Source organism: Vigna unguiculata, chromosome 11 (genome assembly GCF_004118075.2).
Source record: "Vigna unguiculata cultivar IT97K-499-35 chromosome 11, ASM411807v1, whole genome shotgun sequence".
In the NCBI taxonomy this organism is placed as follows: domain Eukaryota; kingdom Viridiplantae; phylum Streptophyta; class Magnoliopsida; order Fabales; family Fabaceae; genus Vigna; species Vigna unguiculata.
In genome coordinates, this window is record NC_040289.1 from 33729573 (window position 1) to 33756923 (window position 27351).

General features: G+C 33.3%; 4 protein-coding genes across 4 annotated transcripts; 3 read left to right on the top strand and 1 right to left on the bottom strand.

Annotated features, from left to right (window-relative positions):
• Nucleotides 1-705: 705 nt before the first annotated feature.
• On the bottom strand, nucleotides 706-3599 carry LOC114169723 (pentatricopeptide repeat-containing protein At3g63370, chloroplastic). Its single transcript, XM_028054991.1, has one exon. The coding sequence runs from the start codon at nucleotides 3570-3572 to the stop codon at nucleotides 753-755; it is 2820 nt and encodes a 939-aa protein (XP_027910792.1). The 5' UTR covers nucleotides 3573-3599; the 3' UTR covers nucleotides 706-752.
• A 353-nt stretch (nucleotides 3600-3952) lies between these two features.
• On the top strand, nucleotides 3953-5838 carry LOC114169726. Its single transcript, XM_028054993.1, has 3 exons — nucleotides 3953-4124; nucleotides 5277-5433; nucleotides 5556-5838. The coding sequence occupies exons 2-3, from the start codon at nucleotides 5278-5280 to the stop codon at nucleotides 5601-5603; spliced, it is 204 nt and encodes a 67-aa protein (XP_027910794.1). The 5' UTR covers nucleotides 3953-4124; nucleotide 5277; the 3' UTR covers nucleotides 5604-5838.
• Nucleotides 5839-8185: 2347 nt separating this feature from the next.
• On the top strand, nucleotides 8186-11073 carry LOC114169724 (structural maintenance of chromosomes protein 1A-like). The gene is made up of 4 exons (XM_028054992.1): nucleotides 8186-8764; nucleotides 9317-9427; nucleotides 10583-10663; nucleotides 10762-11073. Exons 1-4 carry the CDS (start codon nucleotides 8507-8509, stop codon nucleotides 10834-10836), a joined length of 525 nt encoding a protein of 174 aa, XP_027910793.1. The 5' UTR covers nucleotides 8186-8506; the 3' UTR covers nucleotides 10837-11073.
• Nucleotides 11074-12050: 977 nt separating this feature from the next.
• Nucleotides 12051-16551, top strand: LOC114168397 (tRNA dimethylallyltransferase 2). Its single transcript, XM_028053190.1, has 10 exons — nucleotides 12051-12339; nucleotides 12409-12488; nucleotides 12577-12645; nucleotides 12773-12845; nucleotides 12944-13065; nucleotides 14134-14208; nucleotides 14472-14876; nucleotides 15314-15389; nucleotides 15499-15662; nucleotides 16232-16551. Exons 1-10 carry the CDS (start codon nucleotides 12129-12131, stop codon nucleotides 16403-16405), a joined length of 1449 nt encoding a protein of 482 aa, XP_027908991.1. The 5' UTR covers nucleotides 12051-12128; the 3' UTR covers nucleotides 16406-16551.
• The last annotated feature ends 10800 nt before the right edge of the window (nucleotides 16552-27351 follow it).

Genomic DNA, 27351 nt, shown 5'->3' on the forward strand with positions numbered 1-27351 from the left:
TATTGTTAGCTATCGTTGCACGGTAAATTTGAGAAATCTTACTGCGTTTATATCAATCTCATAACATAACTAACTACTTATTTTATAATTTAAGTTTTTTTTTGTGGAGGACTATGTTTCTATATAAAGAAAAAGTAGTTTTTTCCATTTCTTCTATTGTATGATTGAAATGCCATGAGTTCATGCATCTGACTTTACTCATTTAATATATCTATCTATATAATTTTATCATTTACAGAAACAAATAAAAATATCATAAGCATTTTTCTTTCTTACCAGCCATGAACTGTATTGACTGAAAAGGTAATTTTATGATTAAATTAAAGTTTGATGAAATGTTATTTATGAGATATGATCATAGTAATTTGAAGTATTAATTCCCTTAATTATTTTCAATACATTTTACAAGTAGTAGTCTTAAAGAATGATTCTTAATACATTTTTAATTGTGTTTATATTGAGATATTTTCGCATTTAAATTCCAGTGTTAATTTTTTTATTAAAAACATTCAATTATTAGGTTGAAGATTGAGAATCACTAAATCAAACGGTCCAAGATAACCCACAAATTTCTGGTTCAGAAAACGATGTTCAGAAAACCAACACTTTACCCTTTGGAAAATAATGTTGCTCAATAGATTTAACAACTGTTCGATTCGGAGGTAAAACTCTGAAGGAGAAATTTTAGTGACCGGCAGCAACAGAAGGAACCAGAGAAGTGTGCTATAATATATTTTCATATTATCAAGTATTCACCAGAAATCTCTACATGAACAAATTCCTCTTTCAAAATGATGGAACCTATTGGCATCCCTTACAACAAGGGTCCGTTGGGAGACTTTTGATGCTATCTTAAAGAATGTATGACAATCATCACAAATTCGAAGGTTTTTTGTGATTCGAATAGAAGTACCGTTTGGTGTAACAAGCAAACCATAACTAAGTGCCAACCTTTCACTATGTCTATATAACATCTGCATTTTCTCTTCTTCACTGACATTATGGAACACAAACTTCGTCTGAGCCCTATAGCCTTCTTTTTCCAGAAGTTTTGTAAACTGAGATAGTTTTAGACAAATATCATCAGACTTTGGATGAAACTTGTCCCTTGCCATGAAGGTGTGAATCTTATTCTCAACCTCAATCCAACTACATCCTGGTGTCTTCTTCATGCCGTTTCCCTTCATTCTGAACCTCACTTCTTCAACTTCATTCCATCTTCCATATGCTGCGAAGATGTTTGATATCAATACATATTTTCCTGAATTCTCTGTATCCGATTGCAAGAGCTTCTTTGCTGCAAGCTCTCCCAGTTCTTTATTAGAATGAATGCGGGAAGCGCTGAGAAGAGCACACCAGATTTCAGAAGTAGGTTTGATTGGCATGTTTCTCACAAAACGATGAGCCTCTTCAAGGGAGTTGGAACGGCTGAGGAGATCAACCATACAAGCATAATGCTCTGGCCAGGGTTCCAGTTTATATTCATATTTCATAATATCGAAAACCCTCTTGCCTTCATCCATCAACCCTGAATGGCTGCATGCATATAACAAAGCCAAAAAGGTTATATGATCAGGAATAACATTTTCATCGGTCATTTCCTTGAATAAAGCAATGGCCTTACTTCCATATCCATGCATTCCATTTGCATTAATCATGGAAGTCCATAAAATTAGATCTCTCTTTTTTACAGAATTAAATATCTTTCTTGAGTTTTCCACATTCCCACAGTGAGCATACGTATCCACTAGGGAGCTAGCGATTGGTCCCTCCAAGAAAAACCCTTTTCTAATTAGAAACCCATGAATCTCCTTCCCTTTCTTCAATGAAGATAAACTAGCAGTGGCAGAAAGTGCACTAATGAGAGCTACAGAATCGGGATGAATTTTAAATTGGTTTAAAGTGTAGAAAAGTTCAAGAGCCTCCACTGGAAGACCATTATGAATAAAGCAGGAAATCATACTTGTCCAAGACACAATATCTTTGGATTTAATTGATTCAAATACACGTCTTGCATAATCTATATGCCCAACCTCTCCGTATACATTGACAATGGCATTTTGTAGTACTGTATCAGCTAAATCTCTTTTCAAAACATAACCATGAATCTCTCTGACAAAGTTTTTAGATTTCAACTCGCTACAAGCCTGTAAAATACTTCCAACCATCATGGGATCAACATGCATCCCACCCACCTGAACCATCCGGAACAAGTTCATTGCTTCCAGATGGCATTCATTCTGTGCATAACCGGCAATAACAGTTGTCCAAGAAATCAAATCCTTTTCAGGCATACATTCAAAAGCATGACCCATATATTTCACACAGCAACACTTAGCATACATATCTATAACGGTATTCCCAATCTGCATATTGGAATCCATTCCATTTCTTATTACATAGGCATGGACTTCCTTCCCTTTCAATAAATTTCCCAATCGGCCAGAGGCCGCAATCAAGTTTAACACTGACACCTGATCAAACTTCAGGCCAGAACCCTTCATATCCCGAAAGTAATTTAGAGCATCACTACAGAGCTCATTTTGAACCAAACCGGAGAGCAATGTATTCCAAGATACACAATCCCTGCAAAGCATACTTTCAAAAACTCTCACAGCATCCTCCATACGGCCACTCTTTGCATACATGGCAATCAAAGCATTGGCAACATAGATATCAACAAAATGGTTAGATTTCAGCACAGCACCATGAATCTCCATACCCAGTTTGACAAACGAGGGATCCTCACAACCTTGAAGAGCTGCAACAAAAGTATATGTATTGCTCTCGACACCAACCTCCTGCATTCTTCTAAAAAGCGACAATGCCTGCAAACATTTCCCTCCTGCTACATGTGCCGAAATAATAGAATTCCAAGAAACAGCGTCCTCTTTCTCCATCATAATCCCATCAAACAGCACCCTGGCCCCATCAAGATCACCGCACTTGGCATACATACTTATAAGCGCATTACACACAAACACAAATTCACCATATCCACACTTAACAGCCACACCATGGATTTCAGCCCCCGAGCGAGTTGCACCAAGAGCACCACACGCTTTAAGTACAGAGGGAAAAGTACAAGCATCTAGCGCCACTCCACGGACTCTCATCTCTCTGTACAACTCAATTGCTTCGAGGTATTTACCGCTTGACACAAACGCACCCAGCATGGCATTCCAGGTAAAAATAGTTCTTTCAGTTATTCCGTCGAACACTTTGAGTGCATCGCTCAAAGAGCCACATTTTCCGTACATGTGGACGAGCTTGGTGGCTAGAAACGCCGAGACATGAGACTTTAGCAAACGGGCATGCAACTGTTGACCTTGTGGGAGGGCTTTCTCAGTGGTGCAGAAGTCAAGGAGGAGAGAATGCGCGTGTTCGAGACGCGAGGGGGGCGTGAGTGGGTGAGAGGAAAGGAGTGTTAAGGATTCAAAAGCGGGTTTGAGGGCTCCTTGGTTGAGGAGGGTGTTAACGGAAATGGGTTTGAGACCTGAGAGGATTGAAGTGGACATGGTGATTGTGCATGCATGAAGCTGCGCTGCGCCGCACCGGAACAAAGATCTCATGCGTAAGCCGCGAAACAGGAACACTAAATTAAAGTAATAAATAAATAACTTTTTTTTCTTAATATATATTGTTGTGTTTTTCTCAATTTCTTTCCACTCTTTCTAAACCTCTTAGTTAATTTTTTTTTTGGTTAAAATGTGTTACTATGGTTTCTTTGTTAAATTGACAATAAAATCGTTAGCTAAAAATAAAAAGCAAATAATATGAGAATAATTGTTGACATAAATATTGATGAATGGTTTCCATTCAAACAAGTCATTTTAATTGTTAAAAACTTTTTTATTGAAAATTATATGATTTCCATTTTCGGTGATAGGAAGAATTTTTTTTTTCATTTTTTTATAATTAACTTTACTTTAATCCTTAAAATAATTGTTAGGGAACACAAACTTCGGTTCAGACCGGGTCAATAGAGAGACAAACGGAGCACCTATAAAACTCGTTCATCTTCCCCCAATCGAAAAGGCCCTAGATTATCACAGAGCTGGTTCGTCATTCTTCTTCGTCGCAAATCTCACAATCGTTAGAGAAACCTATCGCCTCTATTCAAAGTAAGCTGCTAAAGCCCTACTCTATTCGTCACTCACTTCACGATTTGGCCACGCTCTTCTCCCAGATCTCGTCTTCCATTTTGTTTTTGTTATTTTACTCTAATTAAATCAATTTTTCCAAATTCCTCTGTTATGATCCTTTCCAAACAGTGTGCATTATCCACGAATCTGGTTTTTATCATTGCTCAATCTATTGCTGCATTCGATTTTGTCTTCTCGATTAAATCCGGATAGTTTGTTGTTTTCCCTATTTTCTGGTTATTGGTCAAATTGATGCTTCAATTTTGTTTTTCATCTGTTACGTGTGGGGGGGTTATTCATTTAGTGTTCCGTTGAATTATGAAACTGTGAAGTTAACTTCAAGTGGTGCAAAATAATATTAGGGTTTGGCATACCTTTGCTCCCAGGTAGTAGTGGCAAGCATTTGGTGATGTGAATTCCATAATGTTCTTTTGGCACGTATATAGTACTCGTTGCTTGAATAATCGACGAATCGTTTATAATTAAAGCCACCACCACCCCCAGTAACTACTCCTGCACATACATAACCTCATACTTGCACTTTTTGAATGGTCAATCATTCAATTTACGAAAATTCGGGGCAGTGTGTTTGGTCCACAAGCATGAACAGTTGCTCCTGCTACAATTTATATAGTATACAATGGTATTTGGTCAAGAGACTTTGAAGTGGTGAGGATAATATAGCAAGATATAGTTTGTTACTCACTGGAGTTTGGAAAGCTGTTTCGTTGTATATGTAGAGCTGTTTCTAATGTGACATCTTAGATATTATCTGATGAAATTGAAAATTGTCTGCACCGGAGTATTGCTATATAGCTTTTGTATCTTCTTGTTCACCTGAAAATCCCCGCTTTATTTGATATTCGAGTTTTTGGTTGTATGGTGTTTTATATATTTATTGCATTGTTCCTTTTTTATCTTTTGTTTCTCTCCTGCTTGGTTTGATGCATAAATTGGAATTAGTTAAAGGCTTCAAATAGTTCTCTCTATCTGCTGTGTTTGTGATGGTGACAAAAGCGGGGGAGAGCGTCCTTCAAGTTCTGTTTTTGTTTCAATTCATTTCATGCCATGTTTTCTTCTTATTTTAGATAGTTGGGAAAAAATTAGATAATCCTTGGCTTTGGTATGCAGGATGTCGGAAGCACCATTTAGACCACGTGAAAAGCTTTTTGAGAAGCAAAAATATTTCCAGAATATCCCCAAGCATACCTACTTGAAGGGACCCATGGATAAGGTTACATCTGTGGCCATACCTCTGGCTTTGGCTGCAACATCACTTTATCTGATTGTAAGTTTAATTGTAATGTGGTCTTTTTACTTGTCTCTGTTGTTTTTATTATCAGTATGTCTCCAATTCTCCATTTGTTTCGAATCATATTATATCGACACTGTGTTATGCATTGTGTCCAGGGACGAGGGATCTATAACATGTCGCATGGAATTGGAAAGAAAGAATGACCTTGGAATTTTGAATTGAGGAGGTGGGCGATTTGCCACATAAAACAACCATAGCCTCCTTAATATAGACCACTGGTTTTCTTTGCATTTATGTTTGTTCTCTTAATAAAATTTCTTAGTTGCAGATTTTGACTGCCATTGGGGTTTATAACTTTATAATTAAAGTTGTTCATTGTATGTTCTATAAAATCAAATTGGTTGAATTGGCTCCGACTGCTGGTTTCAGATTCTGGTTTATGCTTTGCCCCTTGTTTTGCATGCGTTAGACAAGCTCAACGGTTTTCCTTATGCGTCGTTAAGCATTTCAATTGTTTCTCTATGATGTGTTTGATGTGTGGTCCAGTGGAATTACTTGGCGAGTAGTTGGCCTCAAGCTATAGGTGGTGGTAGGAACCTGTGAAATGGTCTAAGGTGGATCCAAGTGCCGATTGAAACTCTATAGCATTTGAATTTATAATACATATTTGGTTTTATATTGGAGAGGTCTCTACCCCCAACCATGGTTTGGGTAAGAAAATTTGTTCTTAGGTTTTTCTCGTATCATGATGTAGAAAAGTCTTACTGAAAATAAAACACGCTATCATTAGAATCTTGATTCAATACATCAAACTATTAAATATGAAACTGGATTGTTTATATATTTTTATTACTTGAAAAATGTTGAGGAGGTACTGCATCGGGCTAGGACCCAGCTGAGCTATTCCGTAACTTTTTCTTGTCTAATATTTTGGTTTGGAAATCTTTGAAAATATTTGCTTATCGCCTCCTTCAATCAGCCCCAAGTTATCACCATTTTTGGTTTAATATTCAGCCTACACCGAGAAACTCAGATACTTTCAAGGTTCGAAGTTTGTATGACGTGGTTGGGTGCGAGTATTCTCCGCCCAAAACGGAGGCACAAAACACTAAAGGCAAATTTTCTTGGTCCAAGCACGCTGTTGAGCAGCAGCATCTTTGTCATTGAAGAAGGAAGCGATCTGCTTCACAATGAGATCAAAGCATATTTTAGTGTGTGAATGTAAACACAGACTTGCCCCTTAGTTGAAAATTTATTGGTACAAGTCCCGCGCGTGCTGTCCTCCTCGAGATTTTGTTTGATCACGTACCAAAAGAGTGCGTTACACAAGCAGCAAACAAATCTTATTATTAGCAGACAAAGCAAAAATCTTTTGCAGGATAGATTCAGTGGCAATGGGATACGGTGGGCCTATGCAATTCAAAGCTCGACATGACGTACCACAGCCAGTAGGTACTGCTCTCTTAGTCGCAGAAGTTATAGAGCTCAGATATTCAATGCTGCTGATCAAAATTCAGATACTAAGAAGTTCATGGACGGTCAAAACCCACAAACAAGAGCACAACAACAAACCACTAAGCTGGAGACTATAATTTTTTGGTGGTTGGTCTGTGGGGCATACAACATTCAAATGCCTCCAATAAGTCAGCAGAAAGTTTGCAGATCTTTGAATGCATACACCACGCTTGACAGAGTTGGATTGACTTTTAAGCTTTTCTGGCTTCTGAGTATACATCAGGAACAATACAAGTGCATGATTAACTCGAGGAAATATCCTAATTGGCTATTCAACATACTAACCAATGATGATGTAACAAAAGAAGAAAAAAAAAACTATGACGAACACTAACTAATAATGAAGGATCACAAGTCAGCCTGGAAAGTATTCACCATCCACTCTTTCATGTATTTACTTTACTCGTGTGTACTTTTCCCTACTTAAATCATTCTTGTTATAAGCGTTTGTAGAAGAAATTTTAAACAATCTCAGATTCCTTCGTATATTAACTCAATCTAAAAGGTGGTCACATCCAGGAAAAATATCATCTTCAAATTGAAATAAGATTCTAAGATAATGCTTGTGTTTTCACTTTCAACGGTGCTTGGCCCAGTGTAATGTGAGTGAGCAATTATTTAGAACATAAGGTGGAAGCTCCTTTCTTACAGTGCCAAGCTGTGTGAGTATGTGACTTTCTGCTTCAGAAAATGCATTTTTGGGCTGGTCATCCATATGGGTAATAATTTTCTATAAAGGCAACTGGGTACTGCCAATTCTCCTACTCTGTCTTGCTTCCTAAGGCTCTCCCACATTCATGCTTTATGTAGCAGTAGGTGGCCCTTTCTGTTCACTCCTCAACCAAAACTTATGGTCCAAGCACTTTTCTATCTTAAAGAAAGCACTTATATAATTACCAATGCTCCTTAGAAACCTCTCAAGAAAAATACCTATATATGCTACCTTAAAAGATCTAAAAATATTTGCCATATTAAAAGTGGTAAAAAGATGATATGATCCTCCAAGTTACCTTGGGGAAGCAGGTATATAACTACATATATACACGCGTCTGTGTAAATTTTTTGGTCCATACATAAACTATTGATGCCATGTTGAGAAACAGTCGTTAGCTGAATATGCCAATATACCAACTTAAGAAAATTGCTACCTAACCAAAGCACTCTCATAAAGATTCTTCACTAAGTTTTCAGAGAATAATAAAAGGAGAAGTGTAGTCAAAGATTTAACATTTATACTCTCCACGTATAACACCTTCCAAATCCAAATACTATAACTTTGATGGTGCCATATAATCAAGTTGGCTTGTGAGTAAAGTTGGCAGGAAAAACACCAAGTATTTGTTTACAGAAGATAAATCCACTGTTAACTTCATAGCTTTTAACAGTCATATCTGTCATTTGGGCTTATTCTATGGTTTGTTAACAACACAAACTGCTTAGTCTCACACCCTTAAAGCCAGTCCTGTTTATAAGCACCTTAGGAGAAAGTAGAACCATCATTCCAAGAAAAAGAGAAAAAGAACAGAGAGAAAGAAAACGGGAGATAACAGGCCTGGGAGAGAAAAAGAGTGTTATCAATTGTGGTGCAATAATGGCAACACCAAAACAGTCATATGAACAACACCAACAACAAACAAATGTGCTGCGTGTGAGGAATTCAGGGATGATTAGCGTGAACCAGAGTCCAATGAGAGATGACAAGGAAGAGGAGATGTCAAGATCAGCTTTGGCAATGTTCAGAGCAAAGGAAGAAGAAATTGAAAGGAAGAAAATGGAGGTGAGGGATAAGGTTCATGCTTATCTGGGTCGAGTAGAGGAGGAAACAAAACGCTTGGCTGAGATTAGAGAAGTAAGTGTCACAATGCTGATTCTTTCCCTTTGATGTTGCATTTGGCTTATCTCTAAGCTTTCATGCTTTATTTGTTTTCTATTCTTTCATTTTTTTACATATAAATCAATATACAGCGTGTTTGATTCCACATTCCAAATAGTTTCTACCTCTCATACCTGATTTCTTACTTCTCTTCCCAAACACGCCAGGTATGGGAAAAAGATAGTAATCTGATCAGAAAGTTTGTTTCCTTTTAATTCTCTCATTAAATCTTCAACCAATAAATGATAATGATAAGAAACTAGTAATTTCGGGTGTTATGCATGTATGTATCTAAGTCATGGATAAAACTGAGAAAGTAGAATATTATACAAAGATGAATATTCGTAAACTCATATCGAGTTAAGTGTGATATTATTCTTCTACAAGTTTCATTGGTATTCTATCTATCCGATAAATCTCTTACTTCAATGGACCTATCTGGGTTATTTTTCCTTGTTCTTGGACAAGTACTTACATGTCACCGGTGTTGAATAGTAAATGCTTGAAAAACTGAATGTGATGTTGTAGGAGCTTGAGGGTCTGACAGATCCATTGAGGAAGGAAGTTGCAATGGTTAGAAAGAAGATAGACAGTGTGAACAAAGAGTTAAAGCCACTGGGCCAAACCTGCCAGAGAAAGGTGAAGTTTTCCAACTGTTCACCAGTTGTTTGCTTTTGACATTTCTAAAATCGATTCTTAAGTGATGCCTATCTGGTTTACTTACACAGCTTTTGATACAAACACTTGAGCACTGAATGGAATTTAATCAATTAGCCATGCTTGCTTTCTTGGCCCCATGTTGTCTCATCAACTGGGAGGCAAAGTGGACATGATTGTTTAGTGGTTAAGCTGTTCATTATTAATAATTGTGTTCAAATGTCCATGTAGAAAATGATCTATTTGGTTCAATGGGAGATTGCAAATTCCTCATGCTGCTTCTTTTGCATCATTGTGCCTAGAAAAATGAAATAAAGAAAAGGGTTGAAGGGAAATATGAACCACAAACCCATCATAACTCACCGTTGTTGATACTACTTTACTTTCAAAAATGGTTTGAGAGATAAGAAGAAAATTAGTTAAGTATTACATAGACCGGGGTTAAATTCTCTGATTGAGAAATTGAAATTTATTTCTATCCAAACTTCGATACATTTTAGTCTTCAAGTTTTAAATGGATATAGTCATTTTAGGATTAAATATGTTTTTGTTACTTAACTTTTCAGTAAATTTTAGAATTAGTCTATTTTGAAATTTTGGACCATTTTACTCGTTCATCTTTCGAAATACATGAATTTAGTTTTTTTAATCAAATTTTGTTAGGTTTATTTGATGTTTCGTACGCATTTCATAATTATATTTGAGTTGTTTATATTGTTTGACACATTTTTGTTGTCAAGTCAAATACTAGTATGAAACGCGTTTGAAATGTTAAATAAATTTAATAAAATTTGATTAAAATGACTAAATCCACGTATTTCGAAAGATGAAACACTAAATTGGTCCAAAGTTTTGAAATTGACTAATTTCAAAATTCACTGAAAGTTAAGGGACGAAAAACATATTTAACCATTTTAATCAAATGTCATTGTATTCTTTTTACATGTTAAATGATGTTTTAGAGTGATATTTGAATTGTTTACACCATTAAGTTCGAATGTCAATTTGAAACATCATTTAATATGTAACAAAAATTATTATTATTAAGTTGAAAAGATATATTTATTATTTTTAAAGTTTTGACTATTTAAACTTGATTTTTCTATCTTCATTTTTTTCTCATTTATGGGATCACAGGAAAGAGAGTATAAGGAAGCCCTTGATGCTTTCAACGAGAAAAACAAGGAAAAAGCTCAACTTGTTACTAAACTAATGGAGGTAAGAATTTCTTTTATGATTTGAGTGTGTGCAAAACTTTCTAAATTTGTACCCTAACTTGTCTTTTTTGTCTGTTTGTTTCATGAATGTTGGGATAGCTGGTGACTGAAAGTGAGAAACTGAGGATGAAGAAGTTGGAGGAGTTAAGCAAAAACGTAGATACCCTGAACTGAAATTAATGCTAATACAAGTAACCTTACTTCTGTGTGATGTAACTAGAACCATGTGGTGTATTGTAATGTGACATAATTTGTGATTTCACTGTACTTCAAATTTTTGATTAGGAAATCTGCATTAGAGAGAGACCTAAATTCTGAACATTGCACAAGTTATTGTCATTTGATTTGAGACGTGTATTCAAACTGAACAATCAGAAAGATCTATTTTTATTTTTATTTTTTGTGAATGAACATTATTTGTCAAACTAATCAATTTTTTCTTGTTGCAACTTACCTAATTGATGTCACAAACACAAAACTTAACTATCTCAATAACAGTAAAGGAGTTGTTCACTTTGTCATGGTAAGTGAGTATAAGTTTCATCAGGTATAAAAAAAACAAACATTTTATTTATTATAGGAAAAAGGTTGTTTCACATGTGACAACTTCTATAAAAATAAAATAGTCTTAATAAAAGTGAATTTTTATATTTTTAGAAAAAAAATAAATAAATAACTATAAGGAATAAATCATTATTGATATCGCTTATTATTATTATTATTAATGGAATATCAAATATTTTGTATTTTTATATTGTTTCTTTTATTATACAATAAAATTCAATATTTATTAAGAAACTATAAAGTATAAAGTTTAAAAAGTATAATTAAATATAAAAAGGTAAGAAAACAAGTGAAAAATTGTTTAAAAGTGTAAAACCAAAATCAAGATAATATATATTAAATTATTTGTAGATGTTATAAATTAAACATGTCTTGAAAATTATTTATATGAGAGATGAATATTATCAAGACATAAATACAAATATAAGTCTAATCAGAAAAAACGAACTATAAATAATTTCGTATTTATATTGAATTTTTAATTTGTTCTCGACTGAATTAAGTATTTATTTCATAAAAAGACTATTTCTATATTAAATCGACATTAATTCAATTTAAAAATATTACATATCAAAACTTAAGTCAATCACAAATAAAATTTGAACTGTTTATATTCTTTCTTATTCTTTTAGTTTATAAGTTATTTTGTTTCGTTACATTTTTATAGTTCATTAATACTAATTTAGCATAATTCAGATTAAGTTCGAACTCAATTATTTTTCTTAGAAAAACAAAAATCAATTAAGTACAAAAAATGTAAAACAAATAAAAAATATAAATAAATAGAAAAATCTAATTTGTCCATCGAAACCCTAAAACCTATGGAAATAATTCGAGTATTTTGCCCCAACATCCAACGCTGACATTAGGGGGAAGAACGTAGAGTGAAAGAAAGGTTAACAATGGCGTCAGAAAACACAGTGACTTCAAACTCTACAGATGGTGATCGACCGAAGGTGGTTGTCATAATGGGACCCACAGCTTCCGGGAAGTCGAAGCTTGCCGTTGATTTAGCGTCTCACTACCCCATCGAAGTCATCAACGCTGATTCCATGCAGGTCTACCGCGGCCTCGATGTTCTCGCCAACAAACTCCCTCTCTCTCACCAAAACGGTACCACCTGATTTTTTCTCCATCGCAATCCCGTTCCGTTTCTGAAATCAGGTTTCGAATTTGCTGCAGGAGTGCCGCATCATCTCTTGGGCACTGTAAGCCCCAACGTGGAATTCACGGCTAAATCGTTTCGGGATTCCGCTATCCCCGTATGTCTCAATCGATGAATGAAGAGAATCCACTTTTATTATTATATTATTTGCTATGATTATTATTATTGTTATTATTTATTTTCAGATTATTGATGACATATTGGCTCGCAGTCATTTGCCTGTTATAGTTGGGGGTACAAATTACTATATCCAGGTTGGGATTTTGAGTGATACGTTCTTTGTGTCTTGTTGTGTTCTTCATTTTATTTATTTATTTGAATTTCTTATAATGCTTAATAATGTATTTATATGGCTGATTTCTACTTATTAATCCTCTTCAGGCTCTTGTGAGTTCATTTCTTCTAGATGATTCGGCCGAAGATATGGATGAAAGCTGTTTGGGTGACCTACCTGGTATATTGTTATGTATTTGGTGCTTTCTTTTTCTCTATTTTTTTTTATCTGTTTCAATTGACATATACTTATCATTTATTGCATTTGTAATTTTATAGGCATCACGCAGTCTGAGAACAGTTTCCCTGGTGAAAATGATGGTTCAAGCTATGGTTATGATCTGCTCAAGGATATTGATCCAGTTGCTGCTAATAGAATCCATCCAAATAACCATAGAAAGGTTGGGTGTAATTTGATTATTTATCATTTACTCTTCTAGAGACAATGAAAGTTCCGTCTTATTTATGCAATTGGAGTTACGTATGCAACAATTTCATGATGTTTTTTCTGTTTATAATGAGTTCAGTTTTGTTGCATTGTGTATGTAAAGATTTTTACATCGTCAAGATTTTACTTTTAAAATAGTTGTTGCAAAAGTCAGCATCTGAATATGCATGGCAGTTTATGATGATATAACAATTCTTAGAAAGGTCCAACTCTACCCTACGAAATAAACTTGCAAGATGATATTTGTATTAACTTATATATTATAATTTGGTTATATCTGTAGTTATTGTAAAATCTTTAATATAGTCTTTCATGCCAAGGGCTATATACCAACAAATCTTATTAAGATAGGCTTGATACTATCTTAGAAAGTGAAGACCAAAATCAGTTTTACAAAACTTGCTTGCAAACAATCATCTATATAGTATTAATGTATTTAAACTTAATTCATTTAATATATAAAGCATGTATAGTACAACCCTTCATGCTATGGGTTATGAATCTCTCATGTGGAACTAAATATTTGCGCAGGTGGTGCAATATGTGCTACAATCCTTATTAAAATAAACTTTGATATCATCTTAGAAAGTAAATTTAGGCCTAACTCAGATTCTACAAAATTGGCTTGCAAATGAACATCTAAATATTAATGTATTTAAATTTAATTCATATAATATTAGAGCATGTATAAGTACAACCCTTCATGCCAAAGACTAAACCTTGTTAAGATAGACTTCGATAACATCTTAGAAAGTAAGTTTAGGTTTACTTCAATTCTACAAAACTAACTTGTAAACAAGCATTTACATTATTAATTTATTTAAATTTAATTCATATAATAATATAAAGCATATATAAGTATGCTTATTATTGTAGTCTTATGATTTTTAATTCTAGCATGCTGTACATCTATTGGGACCAAGCCATATGGCCTTTCAATTCATTTTTGAACATTTAAATATATATGAAGTGCCTAATTGGGGATTACTAACCCGCATATTTGTGTTTTTATGGGTTTCAGATAAATCAATATATTAATTTGTACACTCGCACTGGTGTTCTTCCTAGTAAAGTTTTTCAAGGAAAGGCAGCAGAGGTTTGTTTTCTTTGCCAATAGTCAATTACTGGAATTTCAATATGATCTCTTTTCCCTTTGTCTACCTATAGTTATATAATTATTTTTCCCACTAATCACATTACCACACTATACTCATTCTATTCTATTGATGGACAATTGGTGGGGATATCAAGTGGATCAATAATGGAAAAAGGATGTTAACTCGCTAATGTTTTGTTGCAATGTCTGGTGATTCCTTCTCCCCCTTATAAATAATATTGGTCTTACTTGTGGCAGGGCAGAATTGGGGTCAAGTTGACAACTTAAGATATGATTGTTGTTTTATATGTGTGGATGCATCTCTCCCTGTACTGGACAGATATGTAGAGCAGAGGGTAGATTGCATGATGGACGATGGATTACTCAATGAAGTGTATGACATTTATAATTTGAATGCAGATTATACTAGAGGTTTGCGGCAGGCCATTGGTGTCCGTGAATTTGAGCCTCTTCTTAGAACTTGTGTTGTCAAAGACATGTATGAAAGAGAGAGGGAATTGACTGAAGGATCCGAAAAGGGCAAGACATTGTTTAATTGTAATTTGATGGAGTTGGTGAGATCTTCCGATGATACTGAATCCACAATTCTTTTGGAAGAAGCAATTGAAAAAGTAAAGGTTAATACCAGGAGACTTGTTCGGCGACAGGTAAAAAATAATGTCATTTGTTTTCTAACTTCCTTAAACAAGCATTCTTGGATGACATTATTTTTGGCCGGGCATGCGAGGAAACTGAAAATGTCATTTTTCTGTATTCACAAGTAATAGAAAATTGACAGTATCACTGAGACGATTCATCTGAATTTTGACTTAAAAGTTTGAAATACCTTGTCCTTTCTGTAGAGCATTTAGTTCACCTGCCATTCGGCTGTACAGTATGACTATTTATTTGTTTTTTCTATACTTTCATTTGTATTATTGTATTAGTGTTTTCCAGTGTTTCCTAGAATTAGTGTTATTGTCTAAGGAGTCAGGGTCATAAATAATATAATTGATCAATATTCGTTGGTGACAATGAATTGACTGGAGTTTGTACGTACGGAAGCTTAAAGTCTGACATTAATATTGAAGCTATGTTCATGCAGAAGAGGATGATCAGTCGACTGCAGACATTGTTTGGTTGGAAAATACACTATGTTGATTCCACAGAAGCAATATCAAGTAAGCTGTTTTAATCATGTTCCTTGTATTTTCTATGTTCATCAATTAGCTCGTGTAATAAATTAACAATATCCTTGGATTACATTCATTTAGTTATTTTATGTTACAGGCAAATCAGAAAATGTATGGGCACGCCAAGTAGTTGAATCTGCTGTGAAGATAGTTAAATCTTTCTTGAGTGAGAACGGAAGCTTGTCATCCACCTTTGGGACTTCAGATGACACAGGGATGAAAATAATCCAAAGGGACCTCTGGACTCAATACGTTTGCAAGGTCTGTAATGTTTTATGATCCACCTTCGCGACACATTTCTTTTGTTTTTGTTAAGGTTTAATTAGTCAAATGGTACTTTCTCTCATTCGGATGTGTCAGTATGGTACCAGTTTTTAAAAATGTGTCAACTCTGTCCCAACTTTTGCAAAAGTGTCTCAATTAGATTATTTCAAAAAAAAAAAATTATTAACGTTGTTAACAGTCATTGACATATTTTTAAAAGCGGGTACCAAACTGACACATCCAAACAAAAGTAGTATTTTATAATTAATTAACCCTTTTGTTAATAACTTAAAATGAATGTTCTTTTTACTATGGAAAGCCGAGTGTGGTGATCCTTATGGTGTTCTCATTATATGCTGTGCCACAAACTGCATACAGTATGCACCTACAGAAAAAAAATAAAAAAAGTGGAAGCAATTTGTTAAACTACCGTCTGTCAAATTTACGTTTCTAGAAAAAAATTCATTTGGATGCCAAATTTTTCTGTATGAATTACCACACGGAGTTTGTGGCGTGCATCATCAAACTCAAACATTCTGTGTTCTTACGAACTTTCCTTTTGACAGGCTTGTGGAGATCGCGTTCTTAGAGGATTACATGAATGGGAACAACACAGACAAGGTCGGGGGCACCGAAAACGTATTTCAAGTCTTAAGAGCAAGGGCCAATTTCCTGGTTTCGTGGAACAGAAGGTTGAGTATTCTCAGGTGAAGAATAACAATATGTCGTATGACTTGTGAAATTAAAAGTATATTGGTATAGTTTATAACTTAACTATGCTTATGGTTGTAGTTCTTTCTTTTATTAAATTTGTTTTTTTTTATCTTTTAAAATATTCATTTTTGTGTTTTAACTCTTAAATTTAAATAAATATTGTCTTTCAAAACTATAGTTGTCTTCAATTTTATGGTACAATTTTTTTTTTTAATAATGGAAAGAATCATGAAACTTAATCTTTTAAATTTATTTATATGAAAATAAGTAACTACAAAACCCAATTTATGTGTGAATAGAAAAATACAATAAGGTAAAGATAGTCTGAAAATTGAATCACAGAATAAACAATTTTAAAAAAAAATCTAATATAAATGTGTCCAAAATCTAAAGTGGTAGACATAAAGACAACATTAACTAGAGTTAAAAGGATAAAAATAAATTGTTTAAAAATTAAAAATTCATTTATCTTTTAACAATAACTATCTAAAAAAGTAAAAGTACATGTTTATTGAACTCGATATTTTGTAACAAAAAGATATGCAATAACAATAAAATAATTTAGATCTAATATATTGAGATAAGTGGTTTACCTTCATAGTTGTTTGTTCCAGAGTTAGGATGGATTGACTAACAAATCCATTTTTTATTTTAAAAAATATATGTAAAATAATGAGATTTATTTAGGTTATTCTTTTATGTTTTTAGTGTTCTCAAAAATTAAAAATATATTTGTCATTGTTAATTTTTTTTAATTTAATTCTTAGGGTTAAATATGTTTTTGGTCCCTCAATTTTTAGTGAATTTTGAAATTAGTCCATTTCAAAATTTTGGATCAATATAGTTCTTCATCTTTCGTAATTCGTGTATTTAGTCATTTTAATCAAATTTTGTTAAGTTTATTTGGTGTTTCATAATAGTATTTGACTTAACATTAAAGCAAAGATGTGTCAAACAATATAAATAACTCAAATACAATCCTGGAATATGTACGAAACATCAAATAAACCTAATAAAATTTGATTAAAAAGACTAAATCCACGTAAGATGAAGGACTAAATTGGTCTAAAGTTTCGAAATAGACTAATTGCAAAATTCACTGAAGATAAGGGACCAAAAACATATTTAAACCTAATTCTTATAATAACACTTATAAAAAAAACTCTCCAAATCAAATTTGGGTTAAATTAGATAAAATATTTTATCTAAGTTATAAAAATTTGAAATAATTTTATCAAATATAATACTTGAAACTTTTTTACTAGTTAACGTGGACCTATTTCCTAATCAAGCGCTTCTTACTGCACCTTCATGTTTTTTCCCTACACCTTCATAAACAATGTGAAAAGGCATTTTTGCCCTTCCCCATGCACACCCCTCTCCCTGCTGCACTGCAATCTTTATTGAAAATCACCTTTGCTACACAAAAACCCAATGAAAAACGAAGTTGAGAAACGCAGTTGAGAGGGTAAGGTACATGATGGTGGAGAATCAATTTTTTGTATTTAGGACTCCCGAATTGGAGGTTGTTTTATCCATGTGGTGCAGATTTAGGAAAAAATTAAGAGAATGGATAAGTTTTAACTTTTTGTTTGTGTCTAGTAGGGGTGGTCAAAAAATCTAATTTTCTTGATCTAATCCATTTTATTAAAAATCCAATTCATTTAAAATTCATTTTAATGCATCTGGATCTCAATCTAATCTATATTTTATATATTTTATGGATTAGATATTCATTCTATAAATCAAGATTTTCAAATATGGATAATCCAAAAAATCCAATCCAAATTTTCAATTTAAATTTTTAGTTGGGTTAGGCTAAAAGTTGAGATGGACTAGGCTAAATTCAGACTCAGACGTAGAGATGGCAAATAAATTCGCCCCGTGGGTATTGACGAGGAATCCCCGCATTGACTGGGTACGGGAAATCCCCGACTTTTTCAATTGGGTATGGAGATAGTTATGGGGATGTACATATTCCCGCCATAATACTCGTCTCCGCCATATCTCCGTCATCGTTTAAATTATTAAAATATTCACAATTAATTAACCATAATATATATATATATATATATATATATATATATATATATATATATATATATATATATTTCAATTTTTTATTTCTTCTAGTTATTTGGTTTGTCATGAAACTCATTCACATCTCCAAAATATTTTTCATCTTATCATAATATTTATGTAATTATGTTAAAATGATGTATGTCAATTAATTTTTTTTATGTCTTATATTTGAATATTTCTATTATTTTTTAATATTTTTATTTATTGTATATTTTCTTTTTACATGAGTATATTTAATACTCTCAATTTAAGTGTTTAATAGCATAAACCTTTCATTTACTAGGTAATATAAAAAAATTACTTATTTTTATTAATTTTTGTTTCATTTGAAGAACTTTTTAATTTCGCTAAATCAATTATTTCTCAACCATTGATTATATATGTTGATATTTGAAAAGCGTTCTTAGATGTCTAAGGTATTTTTCATCTTATCATACCCTTAATTATACATTCGTTTTCCTTTGTGCAATTTCTTTCAATAGTTTCTCAAATTGTTTCTAAGACATACATTTATTAATTTTTTAATATTTTTATTTGTTATTTATTTTCATCATGTAAAATAATATTTCAGTATATTTTATCTAATTATTTTTTATTTTCTAACTCATTATATCAATTATACTGTAATTTTTCACTATAATTGTATAAATAATTTTTATTTACTACAATATCAAAATTTAATGTAATTGTCATGAATATTTTTTTATTATTATGTTTATTATTTATTATTTGCATCATTTTAAATAAGTGGTGTATTATCATTTTATTAGTGTATAAAAAAAGAGATTCATTAGAATTTAAAAAATTGAAGTAAACAAACATTTAAAATATATTTTAATTTGAATATTGTTTTCCTTTAAATTTTATTAAAAATATTTTTAAATTTTATCAACTAGGTTTCATTAATGTTTGCAGTTTGCAAATTTAATAAATGTTTTAGTTCTCATAAAATTTTATTTGGTATTCTAATCTAAAATTTAAACAATTATAATTTATTTCAAAGTATTTGATATCAAAAAACAATCATCATCCTAATATTGAATATTTGATAATATTATATTTTCTTTACCATAATTTTTTATTATTTTATAAAAATTAATTAAAATTTATATTAAAGTAGTAAGGAAACAGGTGCGAGTATGGGTACGAGATTATACCCGTTACCCGGCGGGGATGGGGATGGGATAAAACTTTGATACCCGTTGGGTTTGGGAATGGGGATGGGGATGAATTTTTTTTAGGGGGATGGGTATAGGATAGCGAAATTCGTCCCTATCCCGTCCCGTTGCCATCCCTACTCAGACGGGCCTTACTTGATGACCTCTACGGACCGGGCAGGACCGATGACCCTAAAGGGCTAGATGGGCCCGACGACCAGAACAGACTTTGCAGGCCTAAAGACATGAATGGGCTAGGCGAGCCCGACAAACCGAACAAGTTGATCGGGCCCAACGCCTCGAAAAAGTTGGTGAGCCCGATGACCTGAACGGGCCAGGTGGGCCCAAAGACCCGAACGAATCAAGCGAACATAATGACCCAAACGGGCCAGGCGGGCCTGAATACCCAAACAAGCCAGATGGGCCCAAAGACCCGAATGAGCCAGGTGGGCCCAAAGACTCGAACGAGTCAAGTAGGCACAAAGACCCAAACAGGCCAGGCGGGCCCGATGACCCGAACAAGTCAAGTGAGCCTGAAGACCATAATGGGTTAGGCGGTCCCAATGATCCGAACGGGTCAGGCGGGCCCAAATACCTGAACGGGCCTAGCGGACCCGATGACCCGAATGGGCTAGGTGGGCCCAAAGACCTGAACAAACCAGGTGGGCTTGATGACCCGAACAGGTCAGGCGGTTCCGAAGACCTGAATAGGCCAAGCGGGCTAGAAGACCCAAATGGACTAGGATGGGTCGGCCCAATGACTCGGACGGGTTGTGCCCGACGTCCTTGATGGATTGAGTGGGCCCGATGACCCTGACAGGTTGAGTCGACCCGACGACCTAGACAGGCTAAGTTGACCCAACGACTCTGACGGATTGTGCCAGAAGAGTCGTACGGATCGGGCAGGCTCGATGCCAGAAGGGGCCAGGCAGGCCCAAAGACCTGGATGAGCTAGGTCGGACCGACCTGACGATTCAGGCAAGTCGTGCTCGACAACCTGTACGGACTGAGCAAGCTCGAGACCTCGATGGTCCTTGCGAGCTTGACGACCCGGACAGGTTGAGTGGTGTTGGCCTTAAAGACATAAGTTTTAGAAAATTCAATTTAAATTTCTTTTATAAAAAATAGATTTTGAATTTTGAACTTATCCAAATATTTGGATTAGATTTAAATCTTGATCCAAATATTTGGATATGAATTTTAAAAAAATCCAAACTTGTTTTGCTGAAAAAGTGAATTTGGGTTGAAAATCTAATCCAATTATTTGGATCTAAAATGGATGAGAATTGGATCATTAAAAATCCTATCCATGCCCATCCCTAGTGTCTAGGTTAAGTCCTGTGGGAGTGATACGACTTCAGCACGAAAATCGTTTCCATGTCACATAATACATCGTTTCCACGTCACACAATACTGAGAAGTGAAAGTAGTGTTTGGAAAGCTAACTTTGGAATTGTGCTAAAGTCGTGTGTAGGTGTAACCATTTTCAATTAAAAATTTAAAATTAGAAGTCCTGCACCATAACATAACTTCTATGAATTGATTTTGCTTATATTGTTTGTCCTTTACCGAGTTCTAATTTTGATATCAAAATTAGAAACTGTGTATAATAGACACGACTTCCATAAAATGGATATCATTTCATAGAAGTTGTGTTGAGGTGTACTATTTCTAATTTTTCCATCAAAATTAAAACTCATTAGAAAGGCACACAACATTATTACAAATTAACTTACATAGAAGTCGTGAATAATACTCGACTTCTAATTTTAAATTTTTAGTTGAAAGTCGTTATACACCTATACTACTTCAGCACAATTTCAAACATTAAAATCATCTTTTTCGAACACGACTTCTACTTTTCAAAATCCAAAACCAAAGCCATGTCACGTGAAAACAATTTCTATGTTGAAGTCGTATAGCTGGCACACGATTTAAAATATAACGTAATAAATTTAAAATTGTCTATTTTTGTAATTTTCACAAAAATCTATACCACATGAGTGAAAAAATACGAATGAGAATACAAATTTTGCACTTTGTACTAGATAATTCAAAATGTATAATTCAGGTTATTTATTTTTTATTTTATATCATATAAATGTATTTTTTATTTTGTGTTATGAGTTGATCCCAAGTATACAAAAAAAATATTTTAAATTATATAATCTAAAATGCAAAACTTTTATTTTAACTGTGATGTATTTTTTATTTTAGTCTAAATTATATAATTCAGAATATAAATTTATATCGGATTATATATTTTTAATTGTTCTTCAATTATATCTTCTGAAACTAAAAATAAAAATTGAAAATTTGAAATATATGGAGGTGCGGGAAGAAATTGTAGTGGTGTAAGAAGAAGTGGCCTATTCAATCTTAACAAGCCTAGATTTTCAGAGCTAGCCCAAAACAGGCCATCATGTTATGGGTAAAACGTACCGGGCTGATACCTTTATCCAGCTCAGCCATTTCTTTTTGAATCCTTATATTTGTCTTTTGCATCTTCATAAATATGAAAACTTTTACAGTATTCTTAGAGAGTATTATTTAGATAGTGTAATCTGAAAATTATTTTTTAACATAAAAGAAAAGTTTTTAAACTATATAATTGAATAACTTTCGAATTGTACAAAAATCTTTTTACTTTCAAATTGTGTATTTTAAAAATTATTTTTTACGTAACATTTTTTAATTACACAATTCAAAAATAACTTTTTTCATAGAAAATTGTTTATGAATTATGTAATTTAGAAGTATCTTTTAAATTTTGAATTACATAACTCAAAAATTATTTTTTTATTTTCAAATTACATAATTGAAAGTTTGTTTATCTTGAATTTTTGTAATTTTAAACAACAAGAAACATTTTAATCTTTTGACCGTTGTGTGGTATGCACGTGAAAACTACGCGTCATGAAACTTACGTACGTGTGATCCAAAACCGTTTAACATTATCCAAGCACATGCATAACGTGCTTTTAGTTTTGTCACGTAATATTATTCGAACCACTCTTTATTTGTTTTGTTTTTCTTTTTATAGAATGCTATTAATTAAAGTCATATTTATTTAATTTTAACTATTTATAAGCTAAGCTTAATGATATTTTAGATGTAATAAATTCTCAAAAGTACGGAATTACATTGTAATTACAAAAAATCTCAACCCTTCGATCAATTTATCATTGCAATACCTTTTACAGTTAAAATGAGATTTAGCAAAATAAAAAGTGATTTTTTAACACGTTATCATTTCGACTTTTTTCTTTATAGTTGAGGATTCGCTTTCATAATACTAATAATGATTTGTAAAACAAAACTAATCATTGTTATATATTTCAATAATATTACGACACATTAATCAACATATATATTTCTTTTGTTGTAAACCTCTTATAACCTCTTGTCAGATAATGGTTACTGTCAAGAGTAAAATAATAAAAGACAGATGAAAAACAAAGAATATTTTTATATGGGTTAAATTATTATTGAATCTACACTACCCAATATAGATTGTTTTATTATTAATGGAAATCAATAAAATTATTTATACTTTAGAACAAACATACAACACATTTAAAAATTAAAACTATAAAAAAATTGTTGGAAGTCCCACATCGACTAGAGATAAAGTCATTTCATAGTATATAAGTGAGGTGCAAACCTCACTTTACAAACTGATTTTGTGAGCTCAAATTAAGTTTAAAACTCATTTCTGACATCCTATTAGAACCTGATTAGAGTCTATCCTAATGCCTATGAAAAATACAATTTGGTTCAAATACTTTTTTAATGATTAAATTCATACATTTTGAAGGGAGAGAAATTCTTTTAAAAAAGCTTCAAACCTTTCTAGAAAGTATATAATCTTATTTGTTTCTTTTTACACTTTTTATTTGGAAAAAAGTACTTATATATTTCCTTTAAAAGGATATAATTGATTACGTAATTTTTAAAATAAGTAAATTTTTTTATTATTTCAAATAATTATAGATTATTTGTATAAATATATTTTTTAAATTAAATATCAATTAGTTCTGTATTATAATCTATTATAAACATAAAATAATCGATTATTTAACAATTCATATATATTTTATATATGAACATTTTAAAATAATAAATTCATTATTCTCCAATTGATTAAATTAATTTTTATCTAAAAAAAAGTTCAGAAAAATATAGAAGTTCATGAACGAAACAAACATTTCAACTCAAATAATATGTTTAAAATACCTACTTCAGTACATATGTATCACAAATATGAAAACAACTATACATAAGTCATTATCAAAACATCTAATACAAACACGCTTTGTGGAAAAATTCTCATACTCTATTGTTCAGTGAGTACTATATAAAAATAGTATAATATATATATATATATATATATATATATATATATATATATATATATATATTCAGAAAAAGAGAGGTATATCTTAGTGAATAACTCAGGTAATTTATTTTTCCCTAGTAAAAGTGTTACCAACTGTAACGTCCCATTTAATTTATAAACACAATTAAAGGAAACGTCACACATAAGATAGTAAAATCACGCAGTCTTGGGGTTCCCAACATCACCCCTACAAAATCAGACACACCACGATGCCAACAAAAGCAGGATAACAGTTTAACTAAGAGTTTACAATCCAAAGACAACGAATACAGGGGCCATAGCCCTAAAGAAGACATCACGAAGATAAGTGTAAGATCCAGCCCAGACGGCTAAACGGTGAAATCACCATTCCCCTGTTGACCACGAGAACTTCGCCCATCTGCTCCCATCAACCAAGTCGATGATCATCGCAAGAAAGAACAGCCACATACAACACAACCATGCAACGAAACGGGTAAGCTAGAGCCAACAACATATTCATCATACAGTCAAAAGTATTTCCATCATTTCACATCCATATAATCAACCAAACATGTTATGACTCCCAATCAATACACTACGACTCGACTCGACTCATCCAGATACGTATAACTTGGTCGGATTCAGCGGATGCTTGCACTTGTGGTGGATACCTCTGCTCGACCCTGAGCTGCTCATCTCCGAGCTATGTGTTACAAGTATTACGATGAATCAAATCTCCCCCACCACAAGGTTAGCCCTTAATGAATTTCAGGCCTCCTACTACTCTCACCACAAGAGTCAGTCCGCTCTAAGTGAGACTAACTGGCTCCTTAGAGTGTCAGGATGCAACCTTACCTTGAATCCTTACCTAGTTATACAGATGGGGCACCACCATGGACACCCACTAACAGGGGCCATGGGATTACGTCCCGACTACTGAAGCGTAGCCCCGGATGTCTCACCTAGAGACCCCAAGGAATTACACGCTGACACGGACAAACATTCATAAAACAGCAGTAGGAGAACATCAAAGTCATGTTTACAATTCCATACCCATCCATGAGATCTATTCCTCGTACGCATCACATTTGAATCCATACGTCGGATCACCGCCACCCCATGAGTCTAGGGTCTCCTCTCATGTTAATACCATGTTCCTTTAATTTCCAACCACACATTCATTTCGCATGCCAAGTTCACACCCAACCCGTCATGCACAATTCATAATTCATGCCAAGTACACATAATATTCCATTATATACATGTTTCTCATCATACAATTCACATTGAAGCCAATATCAATCATCCAAGAATAAACAAGCACCCAAACAGCGTACTGCCTCGCCCAACCTCTCGCTCAGGCTGAAGGATTTCGCTCAGGCGAGACGTGCTCGCTCAGGCGAGCCCCTCCTTCGCCTAGGCGAGGGTTCGATGAAGCACCCAGGGAACATCACGGGATCTCGCTTAGGCGAGACCCCTCTCGCCTGGGCGAGATGCTCGCTCGCTCAAGAAGCCGAGCTGGTCGCCTGGGCGACCTTTCGCGCAAGAGTCCTAGGCGAGCTCCCTGTTCCTCTCGCTTAGGCGAGACTGGCTCGCTTGGGCGAGATTAACAGGTCTCGCCACTGTTCTTCACTGCAACAGGCATGTTTATCGAACGAAACAAGCATACAAAGCATTCTCACACACCAAATCGAAGGATTAAACCATACAAGCAGCAACCAACGCAAACACAGACCAAAACGACTGGAAACCAAGAGCTCTAACTTCCCGTACCTGGAAAAAGGCTAAGAGCGGGGTGCGTCTCCAACAGCGGAACGCGAAGCTCCAACGGCAGATTACTGAGATGGGGCTAGGAAACGCAACTGAGCTCACTGGTTCAAGGTTCGGAGTAAACCCTAGCAGAGCTCTAGTGCGGAAGGGGTGACGGCTGCTGAGTTCTGCAAGAGTGGAAGTGAGTGCGGGATTAGGGCAACACGAAAGCTTTTATCCTATGGGCCGGCCTTTAGGCCCAATCCTGTAGGGCAGCCCACTAACTTTAGGGCAGAAAAGAAATGGGGCCTTACACCAACTAGTCTCACATTTTTTTTAACAAAATTATGATTTTTTAAAAATAACTAAAGAAAATAAAACAAATGTTAGAAAAAAAACGAGAAAAATAAGATGTTAGTGATAAAAGAAAATAAAAACTAAACTAAACTGATACATATTTTAACTGTATTTTCTGAAAATGACACTAAATTTAATAATGTTGTCGTTTAAACGATCAAATTAATACTATTAAACTATAATATGATGATAAAATAATTTAATTTAATCTAAAGAATAAGCAGCATTAAATTCATGTGTTTTGAATACTTTAGGAAGACAAACAAATGGTGACTTTGCCCTATTTTTCTGTTTGTGAGTCCACACTGCATGTGCATTAAACGTTTTCACATTCCTCATATATGGCCACACAAAGTGATGTAGAAAGAAAGATGAAGTAAATTTTGAAACGGAACATATGCAACACACTCACTAGTGCACAACCAGATTTGTCACAACAAATCTTGACTTACTCACTGCAGGACCAGATTTGGTTTCAGTTGAAATGTAATTTGTTTTTTTATATATTTTCTTCTATATATCTTTTATATTAACTAATTAATATTAGAAATGCAAATATAAGATGAAATATCGATTAAAAATAGAAAGTTGTTCGATATATAAAGAATAAGACTCGAACAAAAACATTAACTTAAATTTTTGAGGTGACATATATCTAATTTTTTATTAAAAATTTTCATATTATACGAGATTTTCTTATAAATTTAGTAAAAAAATTGTAAGAAATTTTTTTTTTCTGCTATTTCTTTTAAGAATCTTAATTGGTAGGTAATTATTTTTTACAGAATTATAAAATTCGTAAGTATTTTTTACAAAATTTGTTGTGAAAATATTTTATACAAAATATTTTGCAAAAAAATTGGCAGCAATTTCCTGCAAATTTGTTTTCATAACAAAATTTATAAATATTTTCTACGAAAAAAATTTCAAAACAAAATTGATAAGAAATATAATTTTTTTTAATAATGATTCAATCTCATAAAATTATCTAAAAAGACCAAACTTGCGTTCAACTTATAATTATTGTGACCTATTATAATTCTCAGTCAATATAAGATATTCAACATACTCAAGATGAATGAATATCTAAAAAAAAATTAAATATTTATGAGTAGTCTAACAAAAACTAATAAGGTTAACACAATAGTCTAGGAAAGATTTAGAATGATTGTATATATCATCTGAGTAAATGAGTTTATTTTTAATTCAACCTTCTAAAAAAAATAACTTTTAAAGTTAGAATTACACTCCTCTAATATTGCCTAGT